This window comes from Arachis stenosperma, chromosome 3 (genome assembly GCF_014773155.1).
Source record: "Arachis stenosperma cultivar V10309 chromosome 3, arast.V10309.gnm1.PFL2, whole genome shotgun sequence".
In the NCBI taxonomy this organism is placed as follows: Eukaryota; Viridiplantae; Streptophyta; class Magnoliopsida; order Fabales; family Fabaceae; genus Arachis; species Arachis stenosperma.
The window spans coordinates 118,171-132,596 of record NC_080379.1 but is presented as its reverse complement, the minus strand read 5'-3'; the positions used below and the strand labels follow the sequence as shown (position 1 = coordinate 132,596).

General features: G+C 35.8%; 2 protein-coding genes across 2 annotated transcripts; one reads left to right on the top strand and one right to left on the bottom strand.

Moving 5' to 3' along the window:
- Positions 1–2,196: 2,196 nt before the first annotated feature.
- LOC130968897 (cytochrome P450 94A1-like) lies at positions 2,197–4,519 on the bottom strand. Its single transcript, XM_057894382.1, has 3 exons — positions 4,185–4,519; positions 2,343–2,414; positions 2,197–2,269 (listed from the first exon to the last, which is right to left on the bottom strand). Exons 1-3 carry the CDS (start codon positions 4,517–4,519, stop codon positions 2,197–2,199), a joined length of 480 nt encoding a protein of 159 aa, XP_057750365.1.
- Positions 4,520–5,193: 674 nt separating this feature from the next.
- On the top strand, positions 5,194–13,207 carry LOC130969759 (protein transport protein SEC23 D). Its single transcript, XM_057895641.1, has 14 exons — positions 5,194–5,710; positions 5,821–5,886; positions 6,907–6,960; positions 7,051–7,223; positions 7,334–7,520; positions 7,641–7,786; positions 7,859–8,013; positions 8,459–8,540; positions 8,620–8,735; positions 9,939–10,037; positions 10,782–10,905; positions 11,161–11,438; positions 12,356–12,570; positions 12,669–13,207. Exons 1-14 carry the CDS (start codon positions 5,380–5,382, stop codon positions 12,878–12,880), a joined length of 2,238 nt encoding a protein of 745 aa, XP_057751624.1. The 5' UTR covers positions 5,194–5,379; the 3' UTR covers positions 12,881–13,207.
- The last annotated feature ends 1,219 nt before the right edge of the window (positions 13,208–14,426 follow it).

Below are 14,426 nucleotides of genomic sequence, written 5' to 3'. Positions count from 1 at the left end.
GGATCAATTTCCGGCATGTCACCTGGAGTCCAGGCGAAGAGATTAGCATTTTGGCGTAAGAAGGTGATCAGATAAAATCACTTTGATTAGCTCTTCGTTTGGTGTTGGCCGATCTTCAAAGTTAGCCTTGGGATCTAGCTCGGCCATCATTGGTTGTTTGCTCTGAATAACATTAACTTGCATTGTGTTTCTTCTCTTTTGTGTCTTGGTGGCTTAAGGCTTGTGTTGTAGCACTGCCGAACTTCCCGATGATCTCCATGGATTGTGGCTACCAAGTTATCCTGCACATGAAAATTTACACAGAGATGCACTGTGGACACTATTGCCCCAAATTTATTTAAAAAAGTCTGCCAAGTATAAGGTTGTATGGGCTAAAACAATTCACCACGAGATATTGAATATCTTGTGTTTTAGATAATGGGTGCTCACCGAGTGTGGTTTGTAACCACACTGAGCCCAAAACTGGCACCCGTTCTCCTGAGAAATTGACCAAATCTCCTACGGATGGCTGGAGGATGTTGCTGCTTAATTTTATTTTCTCGAACGTAGAAAAGAATAGGACATCAGTGCTACTTCCAAGGTCCAGGAGGACCTTTCGAACGATCAAATCTCCTAACTGGATTGAGATGAGAACCGGGTCATCCAGGTTGATGTCATTGCTATTGAAGTCCGAGGGATGAAAAGTCATCTCTGGTATATTTTCAGTCCTTGGTTGCTCGTCAGTGATGTGTCCCGCTGTTAACATGGTCCGATACGTGCGTTTTCGGGCCGAGCTTGTATGCCCGCCCCCGGCGTATCCACCGAAGATGCAATTAATCACACCACATGGTGGTACAAGAGCTTTATCCTTCTCACGGGATGATGTGCCTATTGGGGATGTATCAGTGCTTGGTACGGCTCTCTTCTGCATATGCCCAGCAATGTACTTGTCTATGTACCCTTGTCTTGCTAACCGTTCTAGAAGATTCTTGGCGATGACATATTCATCGGTTGTATGTCCATGTTTTTGGTGGAAGGTGCAGTACCTGGACTTGTCGACGTTCTTTGGTTCTGGATAATTGCCTGCCTTCTGAGGCGGCTTTATCAGTTTTGCACTGAGAATTTCTTTGATAATGTCGTCCCGCTTTGTATTAAACTGGGTGTATGACTCGTACTGAGGGGCCAGCTTGAAAGTTTTTTTGTTATCCCGAGGTTTATCATCGTCTTTGGCATTCGACTTTTTTCTGATTTCCGCGCCTGGCGAAGTTCTTCGATATCTATCTGACCTTTGGCTTTTTTTCGAAACTTGGCTAAGGTTTTTGGCTTGGCCACGGCGATGGCTTCTTGAAACTTGCCTGGGCGTAGCCCACTTTTAATAGCATGCAAATGTACCTCGGGATGGAGGTCGGAAATGCGCATAGCGATCTTGGTAAAATGGGTGATATAATCCTTCTAGCTCTCCTGTTGGCCCTAGTTGATGGTATTCAGGTAGTCGGAATCACGCAAGTATATAGCCGATGCTGCGAAGTGGTCCTCGAATTGCTTGGCCAACTCTTGAAATCGTGAGATAGAATCTGCAGGCAAAGAGCAAAACTAATCAAGTGCAGGACCGTCTAAAAAAGAAGAAAAACAACGACATAAGATAGGGTCAGATGCACCATTTACTATCATAATAGATCAGAATTTTTTGAGGTGTTGCTTCGGATCTCCTAACCCATCATAAGGGGTAAGGGTCGTCGGTAGGGTGAACTGCGTAGGCATTTGATAGTTCATGATATCGGCCATGAAGGGTCCAACAGAATTATCGGGTTCAGCCTCCTCATTTTCTGGTCGGGCTTCCTCATTCCTTAGGCCTCTATTGTCGTCATTGCGAGGAGTTTTGGAGACGTGCGTTAGTTCTGACTGATGCTCTTCATTCTCCTGGTGCTCCTGATGATCATTATTGTGTTCTAGCCGGGCATTAGCTAGTTTTGCAATTTGGTTTTGCATCCTTTGATTTTCTTCAGCCATTCGCTGGTTTGCCTCTACCATGCGCTGATTTGCTTGCTGCAACTCAGTTACTATCCAAAGAAGTTAAGATGGAGTAAGGGGAGGCACATCCGTCATGGAGAGACGCCGGGGTGTTTAAGGCCGTTAAAAAGGGGTGTTCAAAAACCTTTAGCTCCATGGTGGGCGCCAAATGTTCTTACCTGGATGTTCTGATGTATAACTCGTCTCCTAGTAGAAGTCGGCGAACTTCTTAGCAGGGGTGCGATATACGTCGGCGATAAGCAAAACGGAGGGTGGAGACCTGCAAAAGGTACTCCGACATCCAAGTAAGTAGATATTTTAGTGAAGTTATGTTTTAAGAAGATTACACATACCTCGAAGACCTTTCCAGTCTGTCCTTCATAGTCTGAAAGATGAGGATAACCGTTTTAGCCAAATAATAACATCTGTAAGAAGAGTTAATGGCTTATCCGACAATACAAAATAAGGAATCAGTTATGATTCTGTATTTAAATCTTCGATTATATTACCGAACTATAATCGTATAACTAATGTGTACTGGTCATATCAATATTTATTAAGAATATTAGAAGAAATTAACACCAACTTCGAAATCTAAATTTTAGTCTATATGCTTAGTCAGTTAATATTTATAGAGTGCAATATTTGATCAGTCGAAGTAGTAATCAAAAGATATTCTTTAAGAATTATTAGTGTAAGTTGTGAAAATAGGAAAAATGTTCAAATAAAGATCTTGTTCACAAGTTATTTATTGGCTATAGTAACAGTGAAAATAAAAATATATTTACAAATTTTAAAATAGTTTATTGTCAAAGATTATTTAAAATTCTTATTTTTCTAAAATATTTTTTAAGTGTAACAAATTATTTTAAATTAATAAACATATTTTTATCTCTATTTTATTTTATTTATTCAAAGAATAAATAAAATTCATCTACGTGTACCTATATCCTGCTTTTTAATGTTAATATTGGGCCAATAATAATATTTTTGAGTTTTATTGGGAATTGATATGTTTTACCGTAATATAAAATCGGATATCGATAAATTAGATAGTTAAATTTGGGATATACAAATTTAACCCTTAAATTTATAGTTTTGAATTTTTAAATATGTAAATTTGATCCTTAAATTTGTGTTTGATTAAACTTTAATTCAAATCGAACCATATAATTTGCATTCCATTAAATTTTAATATTGTTGTCTTCATAAAATCTAAAGATACATTTTTTAACAATTTTATTATCCTTCAAATCTCACCTTTAAATTTATTAATAAAAGTTAAAAAAAATTAATATTCATATTAAAAAAACACAATATTTTTTTTTATTTTTAAAAAAAAGTCTCCATACTCAACAAAAAAAAAAAATCAAAATACACTTGACAGTTAACTCAAAAGATAATAAGATTCTCAATAAGAAATATTTTTTACGGTCTTTGATCTTACTTTTGTGAGACTATTTTATTAATATTTTTTTGTATTGACAGAATTAATCTACACGCATGTTAAACTGTTGATTTATCTGTTAAGAATTAACTAAAACCGACAAATTTATTTTTTTTTTGTATAGAGTTTCGTTGTCTTTTAAGAATAATTGTTAGGACCGTATAGCTATTTTTTAAAATACATTGACTAAATTTATTATGTATAGTTAAAAAATATTAGTGAATTTTAAATTTTTTTACTTATAAAAATTAAATAAAAAATATATTATTGATTAACATATCATATAAGTATGTTCTGAAAATAAATCATTAATAAAAAACTAACCAATTTTACAAAATTAAATATTAAAAATTGAAATAAATATTTTTTCAGAGTATTTACTCCTTTTGGTTCTCAACGACTTTCGAATTAAACACTTTAGTCCTAACTAAAATTAATTACTCAATTGGTTTATAACAATTAACTTCGTAGTCACTTAGGTCCTTTACTCCGTCAACTCTGACGGATGACAAAATAGTCCCTGACAACTCTAACAGGAAACAAAATGGTCCTTGACCCTCTCTGTTTGGAAACAACACTGCTCTCTCCCAATTTCTATCATATTTTGCATAACCCTAACTGTCTAATACTGCATCTTCAAGTTACACAACGCACACTCTGCAACTTCATTGTTTACAAGAAGAAAAATTCTCAACTTGTTTTCAACCAATTCATACTCAGGAAACTAATAACTATGTCTCTTAAGTACTTGTCGTCTTCGATAGATCCCATGAATCTAGACAGCAAATCTGATTTGTTAAGACCCATTGTCGTCACCATCTCCCTCCTCCTCTGCCTTATCATTTCCATGGTCACATTGTCCACCACTCCGATCGCTTCCTTCACCTTCTTCTCAGAACAAATATTCAGTAATCGCTTCAATTTCCATATGAGCGGCGACGACGACATTGCTCGTTGTACTGATAGCTTGGATGTGAGGCTGACATCGTTTGCCAGTTTAGACTCCGAAAGAGAAGGAATGAAGTACTCAAGGTCCATTCCAAATGAGAATTTGCATATGATATCGAAGGAAAATTTTCTCATGATATTCTAATGTCCAACAATCTATATTGCTTACTGAAAAATAGAGAAAGACGTGCTCTTGGGGTAGTTGTGGAATTTGGTCTTAAGGATGTGGTGGACGTTATCGGGAGGTTGGAGGTGATATTTTTATCGAGGACGTGGAGGTGGATGTTTCTGATGGGTGAAGTACAAAGGAGGTGAGTGTACCAATCACAAATATTTAAGAAGTGTGTGGTTTATGACATGTTGAGGTAGGTGCGACACACGTGACGGTTACACCATGATTTGATCTTGGAGTTAAAGAGAAAGAAGGAAAAGATGGAAAAGAATACTATGAAGGTGAAAAAGGAGAGTATGAATGTTAGGGTTATGCGAGATACAATGAAAATCGAAAAAAATGGTGTCGTTTCTAAACAAAATGGATGAAGGATCATTTTATATCCTGTTAGAGTTGTCAGAAATTATTTTATTTCCGATTAAAGTTGACGAAATAAAAAACTTAAGTGATTAACAGAGTTAATTGTTAAAAACTAATTAAATAATTAATTTTAATTAAAAATTAAAGTGTTAACCAAAATTTTTTACAGACCAAAATAAATAAATATTTTTTTTATTAGGAACTTGGCACTCCTTAAAAATAAATGTAGGTATTCACTCTAAAAAGAAATGTATTTTTATTACAATTCATCAAAACATTCACACGACTAGTTACATCGGCCGCAACCGCAGGCACAAGCAACCCAAAGCGAAAATCCCAAACACTAGACGCGGGTAGTAACGCACACATCACTCTCACTCAGATACTCACCCTACTACTGTTTCGAACTCGGTCACTCGAATCCGAGTCAACACAGCCCGAACTCGCTCCATCCTCGACGACCATGGCGGTGAGGGCCACAGTCTCGCGCTTCCCCGTCGACACAGACGCACGCGAAGGATCTGGCCTCCTCTGGGGAGTCACCGTGACGCCATTCGCCGCCGTCGACGAGAACGGCCATTCTCCGGCTTTCGGATCGGGCGGCGACATCCTACCTCGGTGCGAGAACTGTTGGGCGTACTTCAACACGTACTGCGAGCTGGAGCAGTGGGCGTGGTCATGTTCTCTCTGCGGCACCCTCAACGGCCTCTCCTCCGCCGCTGTCGAGCGCTACTCACTCCCCAAGTCCTGCGCCGAGATGTGCTCCTCCTTCGTAGATCTTGAGTTGCCACTAGGTAATTCCTTTGAATCGATGCTTTGCTTCTTCAACTGAAGTTGTACAGGTTTTCTATCCATTTTCTGTCTTTTGTTCTTATGGATTCTTTTTTAATTTGAATTGGCTTAGATGGATCGTCGGAGGAAGCGGCAATGCAAGCCCGTCCTGTCTATGTTGCTGCCGTTGACTTGTCCTGTAAGATTTATCTGTTTGAACTGAACAATTCTTCCTCCTTTCTTCTCTCCCTCGTTCTCTCTCTCTCTCTCTCTCTCTCTCTCTCTCTCTCACCCACATAATTTCCTTAGTTCGGTGAGGTTAGTCGGTTAGGGGTTTCGCAGTGTGTGTGTGAGAGAGAGAGATCATTTTGTTTTTTGGAATGCAACTTTTGCGTTTCCTTTTAGCTGGTTCATTGTTTTTGATGTATGCGAGAGAGGTCTGTGTGAAGTTCATTCATCCTGCAGCTGCTTTTGGGTGCGAGAAATGAATTTCCCCAATGATTATTTGGCGCATTTGTGAACTTGGTTCCAATTTCCGCCTTTGCTTCCTTAAGGGTTGAGGCTGAAGGGAGACCATGGTTTGGAATCACATGACATTTATGAGTCTAGATGTGAATTATGGCAAATTGGTAACGGTTGTGTACAATGCTTCACTGGTTGTTCAAGACAAATTTGCTACTAGTTATACTGATATAGCATTTCAAACTGTGAACTGTGATCAACCAGTGATTTGTGGCCTTACTTCTGTCGAATGTGAATGAAAATTCCATCACAGCAGTAATAGCTATTATTTGATCATTTCCTCCTTTTGCTTTCTCTCACTTAGTTACTTTTGCCCTGACATTTGATTCTATGTAGAAGGATGCTGTGATCATGCTATCAAGTCCAGAAAGCTTCCCTTTGATACTCTCGATTATATATTTTTTTCTTTGAAGATCCATATACTAAGGAGAGTCAATTATACGGAGTTAACCCTATTGATAGAATTAGAAGGAGACTAAGAAGCACTAGAGACGATACCACTACAAATATTTTAATTTTAATGGTTTGAATAGACATGGTTTACAATATAATGTTGGATCCATATAATGGATTTAACCTTGTGGAACAAAGCCTTGTTGTATTGTTACACTTGTTTTTTGATTATTTACTAATATGCAGATGAATCATCTTGATATTGTTATTTATAACTTGGAAAATATTCTGGGTTTTACTGCAGCTTCAGAGGAGTTTTTGGAGCTGACTAAAAGTGCACTGCTGGCAGCTTTGGAAGGTAATATGTTAATCCAACTAAACAGTTCTTTGTATATGGTAATTTTTTTATGGTTTCTTTTAATTTTCTTTTCCATGTGTTCTACTGCAGCTCTTGCTCCTGGTTCACTTTTTGGGCTTGCTACCTTCAGCCACAAACTAGGATTGTATGATATTCAAGGTCCTATTCCTGTTGTAAAAAATGTGTTCATCCCTCCTGATGCAGAGGGAACTTTACCAATTGGGCTTGATGATGTCATGCCTTTGTTACAGTTTCTGGCTCCTGTATGTTAACCATAAGCAATTTTTTAGGATTACTGTTTTTTCACGTTGAAGCACAAAAGATCACTTTATATGGGAAATTCTGTTCGACCTAAAAGCCTTTTTTTTTTCAGGTGGACACCTGTAAGGACCATATTGCATCTGCGCTTGAAACACTAAGACCTACGACTTCATGGGAGAGAACCACGGCAGCTGGTCAATCACTGGATGGTGTTCTGATAGGTGGGCGCGGTTTTGGGGTGGCAATGGAAGCCCTTTGCAATTACCTTGGATCCGAATATGGAAACACGTTTGCTTTAGGTTTGAATGATTTTAACTACAAAACTCAGATGCTGTTTACAAGGTTGATGTTCGATTTCTTTAATGTCAATTTTGCATGCTTAAGCTTCAAGCAGATGTTATTTCCATTGAGTACTGCAGCTAGAATCTTTGCTTTCTTGTCTGGTCCCCCTGATTATGGAGCTGGACAGTTGGATACAAGACGGTATGGTGAGCAGTATGCAAGCAAAGGAGAGGATGCAGATCGTGCTTTACTCCCAGAGCAGACACCATTTTATAAAGATCTGGTATTTAACTTATGTTATTTTTTTACTTTTACCTTTCATGTTTTTAGAAGTGAAAAAGTTGACATATTACAGGCTGCTGTTGCTGTTCAAGCAGGTGTCTGTGTGGACATATTTGCGGTAACAAATGAGTACACAGATTTGGCTTCCCTGAAGTTTCTGAGTATTGAAAGTGGTGGTTCCTTATTTTTATATACAAGTACTGAGGATTCAACTTTGCCTCAGGACATGTAAGTCTCATTTCATAACTTTCCAAGACATGCTTTATGGGTAAAACCATTGCAGTTGCCTGATTTATATCTGTAGGAGATAGGTATTCAGTATTGGCTGTTGACTATTTTCCTGTGTCCACAATACAGTCTAAACTTGGTGATATTGCGACAACTTTCTTCTTAGTCAAATTAGATTTAAATTGACTATAGAGCTAATTGTATGTTAATAACATTGAAATATATGTTTATTGCTTTAGTTGTTTCTTTTTCAAAATGGTTAAGTCCAATTAATTTGGCAACCCGGAAATTCACTTAAGTGATAAATTTTGAACTCAAATATAAAAAATTAAACACAGTTGAAGAACTGTTGCAAGTATCCCCCCAACTATTAATGATATTTCTTAACATGCTTTCACATATATATATCAAGTGGTGACTGTATTGTGGTCTGTTCTCCTTGCAGGTACCGAATGCTGAGTCGGCCATATGCATTTGGCTGTGTCCTTCGATTGAGAACTTCAACTGAATTTAAACCTGGCAATTCTGTAAGTGTGATCTAATGGATGGATTTATATTTCATATCTTTTGCATATATTTATAGAATAATGTGATATTGTATTGCAGTATGGTCACTTCTTCCCGGATCCACAGTATGAAAATGTTCAACACATCATATGTTGTGATTCTTATGCTACATATGCTTATGACTTTGTGTTTGAAAACAATGTTGGATTTTCAAGGTATAAACTATTACTGGTTACAGTATTGTCTGACTTTTACTAGCTTGAAAGCTTGTACATGAAAAGTATACTTTATACCCCTAGCGTTTGTATTAAATTTCAATTTTACCCTTTGAGTTTTATTTTGTTCAATTTTACACCAAATGTTTCAAACCTTTTAAATTTTACCCGTTAATTTTTATTTCGTTTCAATTTTACACCAAATGTTTCAGAACGTTTCAAAAAGGCTGGTCAAAATTTTGTGCCTGCCTTGTTTCAGAAACCTAAAATTGAAATGTTATGAAACATTTGGTGTAAAATTGAAATGAAATAAAACTTAAGCATAAAGTTGAAATTTAAATACAAATGCTAAGGGTATAAAATATACTTTTTCCTTTTCTAATGTATAGTTACTTAAGTAAGGTGCATTCAAAAGTGAAAATGTTATGTAAGCCTTGTACTTTTCTGTGTTATTTTTACTCAGAATTTTTTGAGGCCATTCTACGTCTAGTCTCCTAATTCATTAGTTTGTCCATAAACTACTGATTGTTTAAGTAGCAGTTTCTCTTAATGGAAAGACTGTACCTTTTCATAGTTTGTTCTTTGAAGAGCTTTAACAATGACTTTGTTTTTCTTCAATTTTATCATGTAGAAGTAGTCAACTCCTCTTAGTGGGAGAAGGTGGTGGTGTTGTTGAATATTGAAGAAGTAAAATAACTTTGTAAACCAAGACAATCTGATTAATCGAAACCATCATCATACCAACACATGCTATCTGTGACTTTGTGAGTGTGCATGTGATTTTCACCTTTTTTCCTTCACGTGTTTAAGTATGACAATAGGTTGGACATTTCATACTTGAAATCAGATTGCTACTGAATAAGGAAACCCTAGAGCTTGTCTGGGATACTAGACCAAGAAGAGGAGTAACTCAAGGGGAAAAATGGATTAGCCATGCACATGAAGATTGTTTGCGAAAAATGATGCTTTCTTTTTTATTGGAGGGGTTTAGATGATGTATAAAGTACTCTTGTTGGTATATTATGACTGCAAGATGAAAATTTTGAACCTAAAAGTAGCAGGAAAATTTTAATCTTTAGTAACATTATTATCTTCTGTGATTTCAATAACTTATAATTTTGTGTCATATTTTAGCAATTAAGCTTTAGTTCTTCTTTGATACTTTTCCTGTTCTGATCCAATTCGATGTTATCTTTTTTGCAGAAACAAGTCAGATGTTCCTACAATTCAAATTGCATTTCAGTACTCAGTTGTAGTTCCTCCCAAGGAACTTTCCAATTTAGCAGGAGTTTCTACAAATAGGTACAGAGAGGAGATATTAGATGTTTATGAATTGTATATGGGTCTTCGCCCATTATCCTATGGTATATATGGTATGGGTGTTTTTCTATATTATCCATGTTAGATGCAGTGAGTCCTATTAGATGTCACAACAAATATTGTGGGCTTGTGGCACTGTTTGATGCATTATAACTAAGCCTATCTAATGGAGCAAAGCTTTGTTGTCATTAAGTATCAAGTACTTTCTTTTTGCCATCAATGGCCACAAATAATGTTCTTCCAAGTTTCTAGCTTTTCTTCTTTTGTTCAACTTAAGTATTTGTTGGTTGAAGATGGATCATGGGATTTCTTACCAAGGCATCTTTCTTTATCTCTCGTTTATTTAATCTTCACAAACTACAAATTATAAGTTGAACATAGGACTTTACCTTTTTCATCATCATCATCATCATCATCGTCGTCGTCGTCTTCTTAGGGAATATTCTTGAAAAGTCTATTTTTGTTAACATTTCAACATATTTCCTAGGGAATATTCCTTGTTCTCTTTTCCTGTGATTTCTATTTCGGATGGGGCATTTTTTTTTCTAATTTATTTAAAATGTTAGTTCCATTTGCTTTATTGATATTGTTTGGGCATACCCTGAGTCCCTCAATTTCTTGATAATTGTGTTCGAAATTCTCATTTTCTGCCAACATCTCAAAATTATTTACAGAATGATTCAAGGCCTTTTTGTGCTTAATTTGTTGTGTTGATTAATGACACAGAACCATACATTCTCTCAAACGCCGGCTTAGGATCCGCACGTTGCAGTTTGGTGTTGCTGAGAACATTAATGAACTTTATGACAGCTGTGATCCTGAAGTTGTGCTATCTTTGCTTGTTCATAAGGTGAATTGCAAAATCATCTAATCTATTTCCTTTGGTGTGATGTTTATTTTTGTGCTTCACACTTCAGAGCTACTTCTGTGGATGTTATGCTTTTTCTAGTGTTTTATAAATATATGAACTCCTGCTACATATATAGAATTATAGTAATATTTTTCTCCAGTCTTTTCTCTGTTTTCTTGATTGATTTTTTAAGTTTTCTATTTTCTTTCTAAAAATATAGTTTTCTTGGGCAACTTATTATATGGTATTCTGCAGGTTATATTAGCCTCTTTGGATGAAGGTGTTCGGGAGGGCAGGGTTCTGCTTCAAGAATGGCTAGTGATCCTCATAGCTCAATACAATGATGCTCTTAAACTGGTTCAGTACAATAGTGGACTTTCCCTAAGATCCCAGATAGATGTTGCATTCTCCCAGTGTCCTCAACTTCAGCCTCTACCTCGCCTAATTTTTGCGCTCCTTCGAAATCCTCTTCTCCGTTTTCACGAAGAAGGTGTTCACCCCGACTATCGCATCTATCTTCAATGCCTGTTCAGGTGATTGGTCTTCAGATTTATTTGAACAATGGACTTTGCATAATTGTGCCAATTTTTTGCTGGGTGAGGTTAGACATATTAGCTGACCAGCATAGAGCTAAATAAGCTTTTATTAATATTTATTAAAAATATAACCATTCATGTGCTTTCTCCTATCAGCTTAAACTTTTAGGAGAAGTGGTTTCATGATATGGTATCAGAGGTTTTTTGACCTAAAGATCTGTGCCCCCCCCCCCCCCCCCCCCCAAACAACAAAAAAAAAAAAGCTATAACAAGAAAGGCGTCTTTCTTTTATAAGAATTGAAAATAGAATTGTATACCTAAGAATCTAAATCGTAGCACTTGTTTTTTTTTTTAGAGTAAACCACCAAAAAACACCCACTAAACATTTAGTACCTAACAAAAATATCCTGAAAGATTTAAACGACAAAAAAACTTTTAAAATATTTAAATGTGATAAAAGTATCCTGACATAAAGTAAGCTTCCCTTAGTATATACTTTATGTCAAGGTACTTCTATCACGTTTTCAAGATTTTTTGTGGGTATTTTGCTTTTTTCATTTTTTGGGAGTTTTTTTATTGGTGAATCAATTTTTGGAGGACATTTTTGGTAGTTGACTCTTCTTTATTAAATAAAATGACAGCCAGTGCATTATGAGCATAGAAAATAGGTCATTTAGGACGTTATTTTTCCTTTTTGTACTGTAATAGGTCAAATCGTTATACAGTAATAAATTTATTTTCCTTGTCTTGATTTTTACCAGTAAAATGACTATGTTCTTTACCAGTGTTAGCTGCTCTAAAATGAGTATCTAATAATGTTGCACTGCTTTCGCAGCATATTGGTAGTGTTGTATTCTAGGTTGAACTTCTACTCAAGAATTTGATTATACGATTCAATTTCATTTGTGTTGTAGTGTGCTTGAACCAAGTTCCCTTCATCGTGCTGTCTATCCAGTGTTGACATCATTCGCTACTCCAGATAAACAAGCATATCCTCGCCATTCATTGAGTCGTGCTGCGCTGATTACCAGTGGCAGTCCAATATTTTTCCTTGATGCATTCACAATTCTGGTGGTGTTTTATTCTTCCACTGCAGACCCCTCACTTCCTTTTCCTCCACCCCATGATTGTAAGCCTTCTCTACATTTTCTTCTGCTATCTTGGGTTTAGTTGGTAGAAGTATGTCATACCTGTTCTGCCTAAATCTTATGCAAAATACATTGTCAGGTTTGTTAAGGATTACAATCAACAAATTGAAGCAAGAGAGATGCATCACTCCCAAGCTCATTTTTATTCGAGGAGGGCTGGATGACGCCTCAGTTTTCGAAAACTTTCTAATTGAGGAGCAGGATGTTGATGGAAGTGGGCTTACAAGTGTAATGGGCTTTGTTTCCTTCCTTGAAGATATTACTCAGAAAGTTCTAGAGTTCATGAAATAGAGTTCCTTCTGGGGTACGGTCTCTGTTTATGGATAATTAGGGAACGTGTACATTTAAGGGTGCCTACAGTTGTAAGGATGGGTTAAACAGTTAAGAATCGGCCATGGAATCAAGCTGGTTGTGATTGCCTTTGTTGTACTTGTAGCTCCCCTCTATATCTTCGGTTAACTCTTTTCAACATCCTTCAAAAAGATGCCAGTCATTTAGTCAATGTACATTACCTCATTTGTGAAGGTTTTGTTGCATTTAAAGCATTTTATGTATAAATTTTATTATCTTAATTTAATATGATAAAAACATCACTCACCTTACCAGTCTATTCATTTTAGAAGAATTTTATTAAAAAAATTTGACAAAACATACACAAGGGACTTTTATTTAGATTGCTTGTCCAAGCAGCAGGTGGTAGCGGCTACCTAACGCTAGGAGAGGTACAATACATCATTACATCATAATATTGGAAATTTTAGTGATTTTTAATCGATGATTTTAATTATAGAAAATATATATAATATATATATTAAGATCAATGGTTTTAACTTAAATTTAAAATTTTTCTATAATATTAGTATCTAATAAAAAAATAAGATAAATATTTTAAAACTTTAATATAAATAAATGTTAGTAATTTTTTCTTTGACGTCGTAGTTGGTGTACAACCCTAACAAGAAAATAATTACTCCCAATGAATGTGAGAGCTTTCTCAACCAAAAACTGGTCGTCTTATTAAAAATTACATCACTTACGCTACCATTCAATGATGATGTGTGCCATACTTAATTAATTAGAATTTATATGCAATTTTGAGATTTGGAACAATGTAACAATTGGAATAAACAAAAGAAAATAATGGTAAAAATAAACAGAATTCAAAATACCATTACTTGTACCATGATGATGGTCGTTGTTGCGGTAACCAGCACTACCTGCAGCTGCGCCATATAAAGGAATGGGCAAATTACTATGATCACCATTCATTCCCTTGCTACTCCCGTGCCCATCACTGCCGGAATGACCGCCAACTCCATGACCGCCACCTCCGTGACCGCCACCGCCACCCCTCCTATCCACTGATACTATTGCACTTGCTTTTATTATTGTTGCTGAATCAGCTGTAACATGTTATCATACCAAGCATGACTTTAATTTTTATTTATTGTGGCTTATATTGTTAAGTTTTAATAGGAAAACTACTACAACAACAACAACAACAATAAATATCTACATTTTTTTTTTGGTATTTAATATCTACTTTTTTTTAATTGTTTATATGAAAAATAGAAATCTTTGCTATGCTTTATGTTAAGAATATATATTGCTGGCATAGGAAATTAATAAAAGGGGAATAATGTAGGTAGGGTAATGAAGCAGAACTCTCCTTTCACATCTGTTTTTTGTTTTAAATAAAAAAAAATAATAAGGACTTTTATTTAAAGACCCATACAAAGATATACAATTATAAAAAAAATAATGGGAATAGAAAATTTAAAAATTCTACGTATATACTAGAATTAGTTATTATATATGTTATTAAATTTATTTTTAA

Excerpts from the sequence above, each read along its gene's own strand:
- LOC130968897 (XM_057894382.1), bottom strand. The coding sequence starts at position 4,519 with ATGAGAAAATTTTCCTTCGATATCATATGCAAATTCTCATTTGGAATG. Across the intron at positions 2,415-4,184 it reads GGATCTATCGAAGACGACAA|ATGTTATTATTTGGCTAAAA; the intron begins GTACTTAAGAGA and ends CTCTTCTTACAG. Across the intron at positions 2,270-2,342 it reads AGACTGGAAAGGTCTTCGAG|GTCTCCACCCTCCGTTTTGC; the intron begins GTATGTGTAATC and ends TACCTTTTGCAG.
- LOC130969759 (XM_057895641.1), top strand. The coding sequence starts at position 5,380 with ATGGCGGTGAGGGCCACAGTCTCGCGCTTCCCCGTCGACACAGACGCA. Across the intron at positions 6,961-7,050 it reads ACTGCTGGCAGCTTTGGAAG|CTCTTGCTCCTGGTTCACTT; the intron begins GTAATATGTTAA and ends GTTCTACTGCAG. Across the intron at positions 7,787-7,858 it reads CACCATTTTATAAAGATCTG|GCTGCTGTTGCTGTTCAAGC; the intron begins GTATTTAACTTA and ends GACATATTACAG.